Source organism: Pyrgilauda ruficollis, unplaced genomic scaffold (genome assembly GCF_017590135.1).
Source record: "Pyrgilauda ruficollis isolate IOZ18807 unplaced genomic scaffold, ASM1759013v1 scaffold41, whole genome shotgun sequence".
NCBI classification, from domain to species: Eukaryota; Metazoa; Chordata; class Aves; order Passeriformes; family Passeridae; genus Pyrgilauda; species Pyrgilauda ruficollis.
The window spans coordinates 4,566,100-4,579,089 of NW_024525601.1; the positions used below are offsets into that span (position 1 = coordinate 4,566,100).

Consider the following 12,990-nt stretch of genomic DNA (forward strand, 5'->3'; position numbering starts at 1 on the left):
TGTTGCTAACTTTTTATCAATCATATTTTATCAAGAAGACAAGAAAGCCCTCTGTAGACATTATTGTTGCTGGTGAACTTACTGATTCAATGTTGATTTCTTTCACTGACCACTGACAATGAAAATTAACTACTGGAGAACACGATAACCTTGACACATTTTAGAGGGTCTGCTTCTGGGTCAGATCCTCATTGCACAGCTTCAGCAGAGCATCACAAGTTACAGGCCTTCTCTGCAGAACAGCAGACTTTATTCACCTCCAGTTCACCTGGAGGACTTGGTTCAGAGTGCTTTTTAGTTGCTACGTAATAAACAGAGCTTCTGCCTCATCCCTGTGTCCAGATCAGGAACAAAAATCATTGCCCAGGCTGGGGATGGTTTCATTGTGCAACAATGATGGGGACATTGCAGTGCAGTTGAAGGCATTGGTTCCCAATTATTGCATATGACACAGATGAAAAAAACACTTGCTCTTTTACAGAGATTTGTGATTTCTTTACTCAACAAATCTCTTTTAGTTCAGCACAGCCCAAAGTGAGATGACTGAACTCTGCTTGCTCTTGTGACTAGCTCCAAATAAGACATCCTATCTGACATTCCCAATTCAGTGGCAGCCCACTATTCTCCTGTCAGCCTGTGTGTTTGCTTAGACTGCATGCCAGCGGCAATTTGCTATGTATTTGTAAAACCCCCAGCACAACTGGGCCTAGATTGGCTATGGTTTTAAAGATCTAATGTGTAAATTATTAAATCCCTTTTCTCATTGGAAGCCCTGTTTCTTCTCCATGCTGTATTATACAAGACCTGAACAAAGATCTCTCTTGTTGATGCAGCTGAAGAGTATAAAAATTGCTTACATATTAAAGCTAAAATAAACAAAATAAAAAGAATTAGGTTACAAATTAGAAACTATAATGTTTAACAAAAAAAGGTGATGACTGTAAGCGGCACCATTAACACGTCTCATAGTCTGGCATTACACAGATTTAATTCTGAGAGTATCAAGTAAAAGGCAGAGCTAGGGGCATATGCCCCTCCTCACCTGAAACTTGTGTGACAGGGGAAGGGAGGGGAGCGTGCATTGTGGCATTACAATTGCACACAGCTGGGGGACCCAGACAGATGATTTTGGAAGACTGGTAGTGAGATATACAGTGGTCGGTACACTGAGCAGTACAGCTGTCTGTAGTTCCTCCTCCTGCCTCCCTCCCCCAGCATCAGGTACTCATGAGGACTGACTGAGAGACACAAGCATTGCAGTAACAAACACTGCATGGGTTTACTTTCAGGAGAAAGGTTTGGTTTTCACACAGCTCTCTTGTAACTACGGGATGTTGAGCTCCCACCTTCCAAGTCTGACAGACACCTTCCCTTCTCCAACATCTGTCATGCTTCTGTGTCATGCTGTGGTTCAGTAGTGTTTCATTCATCTGATGCCACTGCATTATTTCCAAAAATTGTTCTAACACCAGGTCAGGAAACAAACACCGTACCTTGGTCTGCCCTCCTTGCCTCCTGGGCCAACTGGCACAAGTGTAATCCATATGAAAGCATAACTAATGTGATATTTTTCCGATGGTGTGGAAGCTGGAATACCAAAAGTACTATGTGCTGACCATCAGTTGGACAGTACAGTAAGAAGGAATGATGTCCTGTGCATACCATTTCGTTATGTCTCTGCAAGAGCTGCTCAAAATGACAGGCATCACTCTTGTCCATTTGGCTTTTGTTCAGTATACTGCTGCCTTCTGCTTCAGCTGGCTTTTGGTTTTATCACCCATTCTGCCTGAGGATTTGCACGGTAGACATCAAGCATGAATGCATCCGGATCCAAACAGTGCTGACCTGAAAAAGAAATTGTCAGCCATGAATCATAAGATGTTCTGAGCGCACAGGAACAGAGAGAGCTGTGTTAAAATGTTCTTGAATGTTTCTCTGACTTGCACCCAGCAAGCCTAGTTTGGAGTGTCCATCCAGCTAACATCTTGCCTGGATACAGAGAGGTCCTTTGGTAAATTTGTCAGTGATTTTACTCTGTGACAGTGAATTCACTGCCACTTCCAGGCAGGATGTCCTACATTACACTGAGTAATGGACAAGACATTTAGTCAAATGGTGAGTATGGTCTCTTTAGAAACATCAACAACACTGTTAGTGTAAGTGCTACAGTATGGGGGGGTTTATTTCTTTGGATTTACTGAGCTGGAATTACAACTCTCTGACTTCTACACTATTTTTAAATGCTGAAAAAGTAGCTCTGTAACCAATGTGTTCCCATACAGTAGGATCTTGGAAAGAAATGCAGGGACTCTAACAAGGTTTTTGGGAGTTGCCAATTTGCTGGTTAAAAAAAATCCTCTGCACTCTGGCTGTTTCATTAGCTGGTGATTGGGAAGTTGTGGCTGCCTTTGCCTGAATGAGGATTTCGTACCTCTTAGTTGAGTAATAAGGCAATAAATTCTAGAGTTAAGTTGATTTGTTGGACTATATTGCATTTACATGGGGTAATGAAGTAATTCCACTGGTAAGGTTACTTTGCTGTGACACAAGATTATGGTAAAATTTTTGTACAGTTACTTATAAGGTCACTGGGGTCCTAATGATTTTATTCAAGTGAAAGCAATATAAATGAATTAATGCATAATCAGCGGACTAAGGTACCCTGAAGGATCTAGGACTATAAAAATTATTTTAAATGAAGATGCAAATTAAATGTCCCAATTTTTTGGAAGACCATGGTAGAAATATTTTGGATTGTTTCGCAAGGTCTTTAGGATAATTTTTCTGTTTTAGCATCAGTTGGTCATCCTGTTGGGACAGGCAAAACAAATCACTAATCCAATTTAGTTTTTTGTTATCATCAGTAATAAAGACTGATTCCTGATTACTGCTGAAGTAAGTCTGTGATATTTTGTATTAACTTTACAGAAAGTCTTTAAACCTGAATCTAGAAGAAATAAGGAATAATCCAATCAAGTAATTCACAACTGACTCCAACAGAGCATCCAGAATTTTGGCATGAACAGAGAAAGGATTGTGTAATATCAAATTAAAAGATGTTTTTTGACCTTTAGGCCAGAAACCTGTGGGGCAAGCCACTATTGTTGTTATTATAAGAAGTGTCATGAAACAGAAGATGACAAAAGCCCTATTGCAAGGAATTTGCAATCTAAATAAAGCACACAGATTAGTGTGAGTACAGAGCACCCGTATGTGCAGGGGCTGCGTTCACAATTCTGCGGGTCTTTCTTTGCGGGAGGTTAACACTTACAGACAGTAAGAAAGAAATAGGTCTTGGAAAAATGCTTGACAGCAAGGTGGAATGTGCTTGCAAGAGGAAGACTAAGAATCTCTTAACCATGGAAAAATGCTCAGTTATGAGAGTGAGAGAGGTAAGCAAAAGGTCAGATGAATTTGGCAAGACTGTAAGAAGTGCTGCTGAGATCCAGCCACCGGGTTCATCCTCTCCTGTGGGGTACCCCTCCTGTCGCTCTGGAGCTGGAATAAATTATGACATTGATTCTAACAGCTTTTGGGTCGGGCTCCTTTCCTCCATATGGACTGGAGGATAGGAGAGACCCAGCTGTGTCAAAACAATGCTGCCCTGAGGTATTTTAGGAGGTTAAGGACATTCAGAATTAATTTTCAAAATTGAGACCTACCAATATTTCCTCCAATTTCATGTAAACTTTGGATCTGGCCTCTCACGTTCTGTGATGATCCACGGCTAGGATAGAAAAAAACCTTTCAGTTTGTCCTTCTGTTATAACCACTGCCTTAATCACCCACCATCTATGGTAAGCTAAAGTTTGATATTTTTTCCCCTGTGAACTACCTTATCAAAACCAACAACTTCTACCAAATGGACCACTACAGAATAATGAATCTGCCACAAAGGTAGATTACTGCATCACAATCAACCAAATCTTCTATACTATTTATTTTATACTGTTTATTCAAAGAACAGAATTATGTGGTAACATGGGAAGACGTTGCAGAAAAGACTTTCAGACACAATTTACCATTTTCCATAGCTGGAAATAATTATTACCTTACAGAAATAAAAACATTCTAGACTTATAGATAGATGTAAAACAATCCCTTAGGGTTCTCTATGTGGCAAGTCTATAAAATGTATGTTTAACGTACATTTTTAGTAGTGGTGTAAGGGAGGGCAGATTGATTCTATACAGGAGCCAATTATTAAGTAAAATAAAATGAGTAAGATAAGTGGTTAAAATTTCTTTGATTGACATAACCATAAATTAGCAATTTTAGATTAGAAAAAGAGTTATTGCAACACAATGAATCTTTGAAGAGGGAGCAATCTGTTCATTTATAGTTCTGACATTGTTGTTCAGGAAAAACAAAATGTTCTGCTTTACCCACCTGTTTTCACAGTGGAATCGAGCCAGGATGTCTTTGGCTTTTGTTTGGCTGTTGAGTTGAATTGCCATAGAGACTTTTGAATGCAGTGGAGCATAAACTCTTATCACCCCCTCGGGTATGTCAGACTGCAAGTATGGAGGGAAAGTGACAGCTCCCTAAAATCAATATTCAATAGAGTAAGTCTAAGGCAAATACTGCTCTAGCTCAATTTGGAAGTAGTTCTGCAACCTCATTTGAGGTTGCTTGGAAAACTCACTGTCCTGCATTCTCTTGGCTATTCAAAAGACATTTACAGTCATACAAATGCAAATTTGCAGACACAAATCAGATACAACACAAAGACAAAAACTCTTTGGTAAGTAGCACATAAATGCACACAGGGTAAAGCCCTTGAATTGTAACTTCAACTTATTTTTGTTAACATTAGTCAGTGAGCCAACTGTTTATTTAAAAACATAAAAATTATTAAGAATATCTGTTCTTCCTTCTAAAGATGAAATTCTCCTGAGGCATAAAAATCCATTTCTCTGTTTCTGCTTCCTATAACTTCAACCAGATTGAAATGTGTGTACAGTAAAACATCAAGTACCATATGGTTTCTGTTAATTTGAAATTTGACCTTGTGTAGGGTTCAAATGATCATCTATGAAGTTTATGCACTCTTCCATGATTAATGGTGGATAAATCAATTAGCAAGGTTTGCATTCCAGTTCTAATCCAGTTAATACCATGCTGACCAGAACACAACAGTCTCTCCAGTCTCTGTCTCTGTGTAATTTAGAACATCTGAGACCTGGGGATTGCGTTAAGTGCTCTCAACATTAAACTCAGTTATCCAAACAGAGTCTGCCTCCAATTTACCCTTCATATTTCAGCTCCTTGCCATGGCTACCCTTATTTTTATTAGATGTAAAGCCAATTATTCCGATCAATGGACTTGTCTTCCCAAAGGTGCAATGACTTCAGTAATTGACTCTCCTCAGAGAAGGAGTCTATCTATGTTCATCCCAGGCTGAAATTAACTTTGCAGCACAGTGATCTACATGGCCAATTTAAACAAACATCTCTGCCTCCATCTGCAGCACCAATGTATGTCCTACCCTACCTAAAATACTTCAGTCAGTGCTGGCAAATTCTTGAGAAAGGTGAATTAGAATGTATTCACCATTCATACATAACATTTATCTTTCTACATTTTCTCCCATTCATTACCTTTTGCATTTTCTCTCTTGTGGCTCTAGGTGGCTCATTCTCTATTTATCATAACCTTGTGATATCATTCCTTCCTAATTTATCTTTTCTGTTGCTCTTCAAGACTATTCTTCAATGACTATAGAATCCTTTACCATTTCCTTGATTACTTCTACAATTCACCAGTCTTCATTCTTTTAAACTTTCATGGAAGATTCTCTGTCAGGCACAGTCCACATATAACCATTTCTTATGAAGCAGGTTAAAAACCAGCTTGGCAGCTTTGGCTGCTGGAAATTATTCTGCCTTCCTTACCTTTTCTCAATCAATTCCCAAAACTTTGTATACTCAGAGTGTTAGAGTGGGAAGCACACTTTTCAAGATAACTCTCAAATCAGCTTATTTTGTATGGTAAAATTTCCTCCCCACACCCAGAATCTTTAATAAGATAAAGGAGGGAGGCTGTTTAAAGCTGGCCTTAAAACCTGTATCTTTTTATCATACCTCTGGTCTTTCAGGTCTCTCCCGTTCCATAGTCTTTCTCCTCAGAAGTTTTCTAACTCCTTTGTCAAACATCAGCTGTCTCTTACTGTTGTTCATGGCTGCCTCATTCATTTTCCTCACTTGGGAAATCAGGAAGGATGGGACCTAGAAGGAGAAAACCAGATCTGAGAATATACAGTAATTTTTCCCTAATGTGTTGGTTTTTGAGAGGGGCACCAAATTTTAGGCAGCAGCAACTCTGTTTATTCCTAGAAGATACATGCAATCAGCAGCTTCCTCTAACAACCTACAGTTATTCCTTTGGCGAAACTGTTCCTCTTTCATGCCATATGAAACTTTAAAGTGATGTTTGCAACTGCAAGAGGTAAGTCTTTGCAATCCCCATTATACTCTCCCTCTGTTAGAAGCAAACAAGCTGAGACTGTCAATATCTTGGGGCCAATCTTCAAAAGTCCAAAAAGTTGTACACACTTTTGTCCCATTTTATTGTGGGCTAGACTTTAAACAGACATCCAATCACATTCACGTTTGGACATATCACCTACACATCCAGATGAAACCATTCTTCTATGCATCACTCTACATAAACAATGGTGTGGGAGAGGTACTTCCAGAAGGCAATTGATGCTAAAATAGGTGTCTTAGAGAAGTAAGGTAGCTCTCAATCCAGAAATATATGCTACGGTGCCTCATTCTAAATATGGAAGACTCCAGTCAGTTTCCAAAGAAACTGTTTCTCCTTGGAAGGTCTGTTTATTCTGATTTCTGCACATGTCCTGCATATAGCAAAGTACTGCACTGAAATGGGACCATGAAGCGGGAACCAGCACTACTCACTGTCCACAGGATGTCCTGGTACCGGATTAAAAGCCGCACAATGTGCGCGGTGGTGGCGGCTGCTTGCATTTCTTGTTGGTTTGCACGTTTCCCTTTGTAGATAAAGAGGTTTGGTGCAACAATCATAGACACATTCCACAAATTCATCTTGTTTTTCCCTTCATTAGCAACCACCTTCTTCAGGAACTGAAGAAAGGCCTGGAAAAAAACAATACTTGTTTAATTTCAGGAAATAATTTACTTTTGAAATGCAGCATTTTCAAATGCACATCTGACTGCTATATTCGCACTTGGAAGTGAAATTTAGTTCTTTTTTCATTGTATTTGGATCACTCTGATATTTGCTGTTACAACAACCTGTGTCAACCACAGAGGAATAGTTAATGTTATCAAAACACACTTTAATAAATTATCTGTCACTTAGACCATAATCCCAAATTTATAAGGCAAATACAGTGTCTACAGTAGGGCTCTGAATCCTATAGTAGAGGTAAGATGTACACGTATTGCAAGGGAATATTTACTTTCTTCATAGATTACCGAGTGTCCATTTTGATGTATCTAACCAATGCTTTTTATATCACAGTCACTTGTGGTGATTAGTCTCTCCAAATCTGCACCAGTCCCACATGTAATACAACCTGAAATTTCTGCCAGCAACCCTCAAACTTTTATTCAGGGTTAACAAAAGCAAGAAGAGCTAAGTGGTTGTTCATTGACTTTACTTCTGCACATGTTTGGCAGAGTCCAAGGAAATTAATTTCCCCTTTTGGGTAGTTTATTCAGAATTTTGATTGAATGATTAAATAGCAGACTGCAGCTGTGGTTAGAGTTGGGGTCTACCAATGAGTCCTTCTGCAATATTGTTCTGGTTTCAGCTGGGATAGAGTTAATTTTCTTCCTTGTGTCTGGTACAGGGCTGTGTTTTGGATTTAGGATAAGAAGAATGTTGATAACACACTGATGTTTTAGCTGTTGCTAAGCAGTGTTTACACTTAGTCAAGTGTAATCTTTAGCTTCTCATGCTGCGCTGCCAGCAAGGGGGCTGGGGCTGCACAAGGACTTGGGAGGGGACAGAGCCTGGAGAGCTGACTCCCAAGGGATATTCCATACTATATGGCATTGTGCTCAGTATCTAAACTGTGGGCAAAACTGGTCTTGGCCCACTACTCAAGAACCAGCTGGACATCAGTCAGTGAGTGCTGAAAAACGGCACTGTGCGCTATTTGTTTTATGTGTTCTAATTAATTAATCATTATTATTTTTCCCATTCATTTCTGTCCTATTGAACTGTTATTGTCTCAATCCATTAATTTTACTTTTTTTCAAATTTTCTCACCCATCCCTCTGGGAGGGGGGAGGAATGAAGGAATAGCTGTGTTGGCTTTAGATGGAGTAGAACTAATTTTCTTCATGCTGATTGGTATGGGGTTATGTTTGGGACTTGTGTTGAATACAGTGGTTATAATATAAATTGTTTTTGTTATTGCTGATTAGGACTTGCTTAGAGCCAAGGCCTCTTCTGATTTTCATACTGCCACACTGCTGAGATGCAGGAGAAATCAGGAGGAAACATGGCCAGGACAGGTGACCCAAGGGATATTCCAGACCATGTGACATCATGCTCAGTGTAAAAAGGTGGGAGGAAGATGAAGGAAGGGGGGAACTTTTGGAGTGATGGCATTTGTATTCCCAAGTAACTGTTACATGAATGAGATCAAGCCCTGTTCCCCCGGTGATGGCTGAACACCTGCCTGCCCATGGGAAGTGGTGAGTTCCTTTTTATGCTCTGCTTTCATGAACAGCCTTTGTTTTCCTATTAAATTACATTTAACTCATTAATTTTCCAGCTTTTACACTTCTTATTCTCTCCCTGATCCCACTGATGGGGGAGTGAGCGAGAAGCTGACGTGCTTGGTTGCTGGCTAGGGTTAAACCATAACAGGTATTAGCTGCCTCTTGGTTAAACCATGAAAACCATACCATTAAAACCACTGTCTTGTACCCTAACATAGCAATTAAAACATTTTTACAAACCCAAGAATTACAAAGTAGAAACTGTGCTGGAGAAGTTTCTAAAACCTCATTATAGACAAGAGAGGGAAGCTGTGTAGATTTTTGTCATCACTTCTATTTTTGTACAGAAACCTAATTAATAATAGAGTAATAATGAAGACTACTCCTCTAGCATGTGTTTTACTTATGCAGCTCTATATCCACATGAACTTTGGTAGCAGAAAAAAACCCCATTCTTTACAGAGCACTAGTAGACTTTCAGTACTTTGAAAACAGTTCTTGTTCTTGTTCTTTGTTACTGTATAAATAAATACAGGTAAAGAAGGCACCTGAACTCATAAGGCTGTGTCTAAACTGACTAGTGAAAGGCTTTCAGAGGTGGGAGACCCGCATGGTCCTGATGAGCAGGGGACCTGGTGAAATATCTGGAGGTTCCCAAGTAGCTTGTTCATTCAGGTTTCCTTGATGTAGAGAGAGGCCCAAAGATGCAACCAGCATCTCTTAGGGTCAGGACATAGCTGCAGTCAGATCTGGGAGCTCCCCAGCATACAAAATGCTTGTAGCCACTGTGTATCGGGAAGAAGTACATGGGGGTGGGCACAGGTTTGTAAGGCAAGGCAGCTGAGGGTGAGCTCCTGACATCTGTACTACAGATGCATGTTTTTACTTTGGACTACATGCTGCAGTCTGGTCCAGTGCCCTGAAAGCCCTTCCAGGGTTTTCCAGTACCAGGAGTGCACTAGGCAAGCTCCTGCAGGGCAGCTTCTCTTTTACATTCATCCCGGAGAATTTCAGTTATACAGAAAATCCAGAAACTGGACCTCATTTGTCCAAACTAAGTGAGGAATATGCCTCTTTGAAATGAGTGCTCCATAAAAATGATGCCTGAGATCCAGCAGCTGGATACCCCCAGCAACTATGTCTTAATTGCTTGTAAAAGAAATGACAGTCAGTAAATTTGAACATCTTTTCAGGGAAATAATCAAAAACACAGGCGAATACTCTTCTGGTGAAGCATCTGAAAAAAATGAGTCTCTCATTTAAAAGTCAAAAGCATCACAGATGGCAGGTGATAGTAAATGAAGAACTCACCTTGGCTGTGTCTCTGTTGGCTTCAGGCATCAGCATGATCAACAGATGCAAAGCTTGTAGTTGTAACTTGATCTTGGAGATTTCTAAGGACATGAATAATTAATGGTTTTGAAATCCCAACTGCTACTGGTTTGTTCTAAAAACCTTGTGTGTCAGCAGTTCTAGACATACCAGCTAGTGCCTGGTTGAGACTAGCATGACTAGGTGTTGATTAACCATACACTTTTCCCCAAATAAAAAATCACCTTAATGAGTGGGGTTTTCCTCATCATCTTGGATCTTTGTCACACAGGGACACAAGGTGCTATAAAATCCTATCTACATAGTAACAATCCAGTATTTTTTAGTACTAGCTAGTTTCTCTTAGGTATCTGTGTATTTGTTGTAGGGAATAAAGTCACTTTATTCTGCACAGACATCTCCTGTTCAGTCTTCTCCAAACTGCTGAGCCATTGTAACTGCATGCAGCCTGGGACTCATAAGGAGTCCACACACACTCAGGTATGTGAAGTTTATGGAAAGAGGTCACCTCCTTCTGCTCTTTAAGCTACTCATGGAGACACTGAAAGCGTGACTGTAACCCTGTGTAAAGATCCTGAGTTTTCTGTACCAATTTGCTAATAAATTCACCATCCTGAGACTTTCAGTCTGTCCTAGCTTGAGTGACTTCACAGTGAAGTCATAGGTATGGCAAGGTACAATTGCATTCTTCCTGGAGGAGAAATGAACAAAATGTACTGAGATTGAGAGGGTGTATGTACACTGAAAACAAAGCCCAGCTGCCTGAACCTTGCTGTGCTCACACGTATCTCTGTACCAATGACCTGACCTCAACATAAACTTTAACAGAAATAAAAAAGGTTCAGTAGGTCCAGTAGATAAAGTACAGTGATTTGAGTTTACCTTGCAGAAATTTTCATTTGTGAAACCTACAATTAATGTGAATCAGAATCTGTACATGAAAGTTATTACTCAGTCACTGTTTGCTCACAGGTTCCAAATTTTACATTAAACAGTGGTTTTGTTCACATAACAAGCTTATGCTATTAGCTGAATGCAGACACCTTTCCCTTTTTAAAACAAAACCTTGCAGAAAATTAAAATGCCTAGGCAAAGCACTGGGTCTGTTTTTCTCTCTACTTCAGAGGGAGAAAAAAAGACTTTTCTCTATGTACTTCAGAGAGAGAAAAAAAATGTAATGTCTACTCTTGCTTTTTACCATATTATCAATCCATACTAACTCCATTTCCACATACTTTCTACTAGTGTGATGAATGCAGGCAGATATTCTACTGTGAAGAGTGGGCTTGGGAGTTCTCTTATAAACATTTTTAGCAGACCCGCTGCATCATTATTTCGTACTTGGTCCCAGTCAAAAGTGTCTTCATAAAATTTTGCCTCAAGTTCTTGATGGAGATTCTGAAAAATGAAAGAAACATTTGGCCTTCAGTCATTGCTGCTGATCCAGCACTTTGTGATCACTTCAGGAATCCTATTGCAAGCAGCAGACAGGTTTGCACAGTACTTGAACTAAAGCAGCCCTAACCCAGTGACAGCCATGTGGAGCTCACAGTAGGTTAACAAGTCAAGTTCCTGCAGATATTTGGCAACCCAGGCTAAATTTGGTTTACTACATCTAGATTTCTGCCAGTGAACAATTTGAACCATCTTAAAGCAAGGAATTTTGTGCAATGTCTTAGAACTAGAAGCAGAAAACTCAGTTAGCACAGCTAACCTTTTTGTTTAAAACACTCTCCAGAGGTTTTGACCCTTAAGTCACCAAGGAGTGGTGTTTCTTTCTCATTGCCAGTGAAATTGCTAGATACTCTGAATCCATGGGCCTTGAACAAATGGCTTAAAATTCAGGTCTTCCCATCATTGAAAAGAAGTTTTATGTTAGGATAATTATAGTTAGATTTAGTCAAATTGTAGAAAAATAAAGATTCAAAACCATTACTGTCCTAAAAAACCATAATGAATAAAAAAACCCCCCAAACCTCTAAAAACACAGGAGAGGTGTAAGATAGAATTGATGATGATATCATTTTGAGTTCCCATTTAACCCCCATGTTCTCCAATGGCAGCATCCTGCTCCATAACAGAGGTCAGTAAGGTTCTGGAGGGCCACTATCCAGTGTTCATAACATGTACGTGAAAGGGAAATACTCAGCAAGGTTCCTAGTAGCAACAGGATTTGGCTTCCAACCCAGGTCACCGTTCCCAAAATGCAAGCTTCTCAAAAAATTATTGAATTAAAAAGATTGAAGGACAGTATTTTAATATAAGGATGCCCATAAATAATGCAGCTTCCACAATTACTACTGGCCAAACACTGTCCTATCAAACACAGAAAGTTTGTTGCTGCTTTTTATGAGACCATTTATGACAAAATATATCTGTAGCAAATATCTGGTTTCGGATCATGATTTTGTCAATTGTACTTTAATATTATGCAAAAAGTTCACTCCATTCAGGCAGAAAAGCTTTTAAAAATGAATTCTGCTTGCCACGTCTCACATGAATGGAAGGAAATTACATATCAAGTACAGTCACACATAATGAAGTAGAATAGTTGCATAAACGGAAGTAGAAAGTCATTCAGGATTTGGCAAAAAATGCTACAGTCTCATTTTTACTAGCAAATTTTATTGGTTTTAATCTGGACTATCTCAGCTTCCTCTGTAATCACATCCTTTGCACATAATCAATACAAACACCTAGACTGAATTCTCTCCTGTAACTGACTGGAAATGTGGAACAGAAATCCTCACCTCATCAAAAGCACAAGAGGACAGAATTCTACTCCACATTTTTCTGCTGAGAACTGGGAAAAAGTCACAAAAACAGAATGCAAGATTTTGGAAACATAAACATTTTTTATATATATACATATATATATGCTTATATAAATATATATATATCTCCACACAGGTAAGCATGTATTTATACACTCAATTCTCT

The 12,990-nt window shown here is 39.3% G+C and overlaps 1 protein-coding gene across 1 annotated transcript in view; it reads right to left on the reverse strand.

Moving 5' to 3' along the window:
- Nucleotides 1–809: 809 nt before the first annotated feature.
- Nucleotides 810–12,990, reverse strand: part of ARHGAP28 (Rho GTPase activating protein 28) — a 74,469-nt gene continuing 62,288 nt past the window's right edge. The window contains exons 9-15 of the mRNA XM_041477703.1: nucleotides 11,286–11,448; nucleotides 10,030–10,112; nucleotides 6,922–7,119; nucleotides 6,085–6,228; nucleotides 4,390–4,544; nucleotides 3,663–3,727; nucleotides 810–1,845 (exon numbers count right to left, since the gene is read on the reverse strand). Coding sequence (XP_041333637.1) covers nucleotides 1,754–1,845; nucleotides 3,663–3,727; nucleotides 4,390–4,544; nucleotides 6,085–6,228; nucleotides 6,922–7,119; nucleotides 10,030–10,112; nucleotides 11,286–11,448 — 900 coding nt within the window. The 3' untranslated portion in view covers nucleotides 810–1,753. The remainder of the gene's footprint in view (nucleotides 1,846–3,662; nucleotides 3,728–4,389; nucleotides 4,545–6,084; nucleotides 6,229–6,921; nucleotides 7,120–10,029; nucleotides 10,113–11,285; nucleotides 11,449–12,990) is intronic.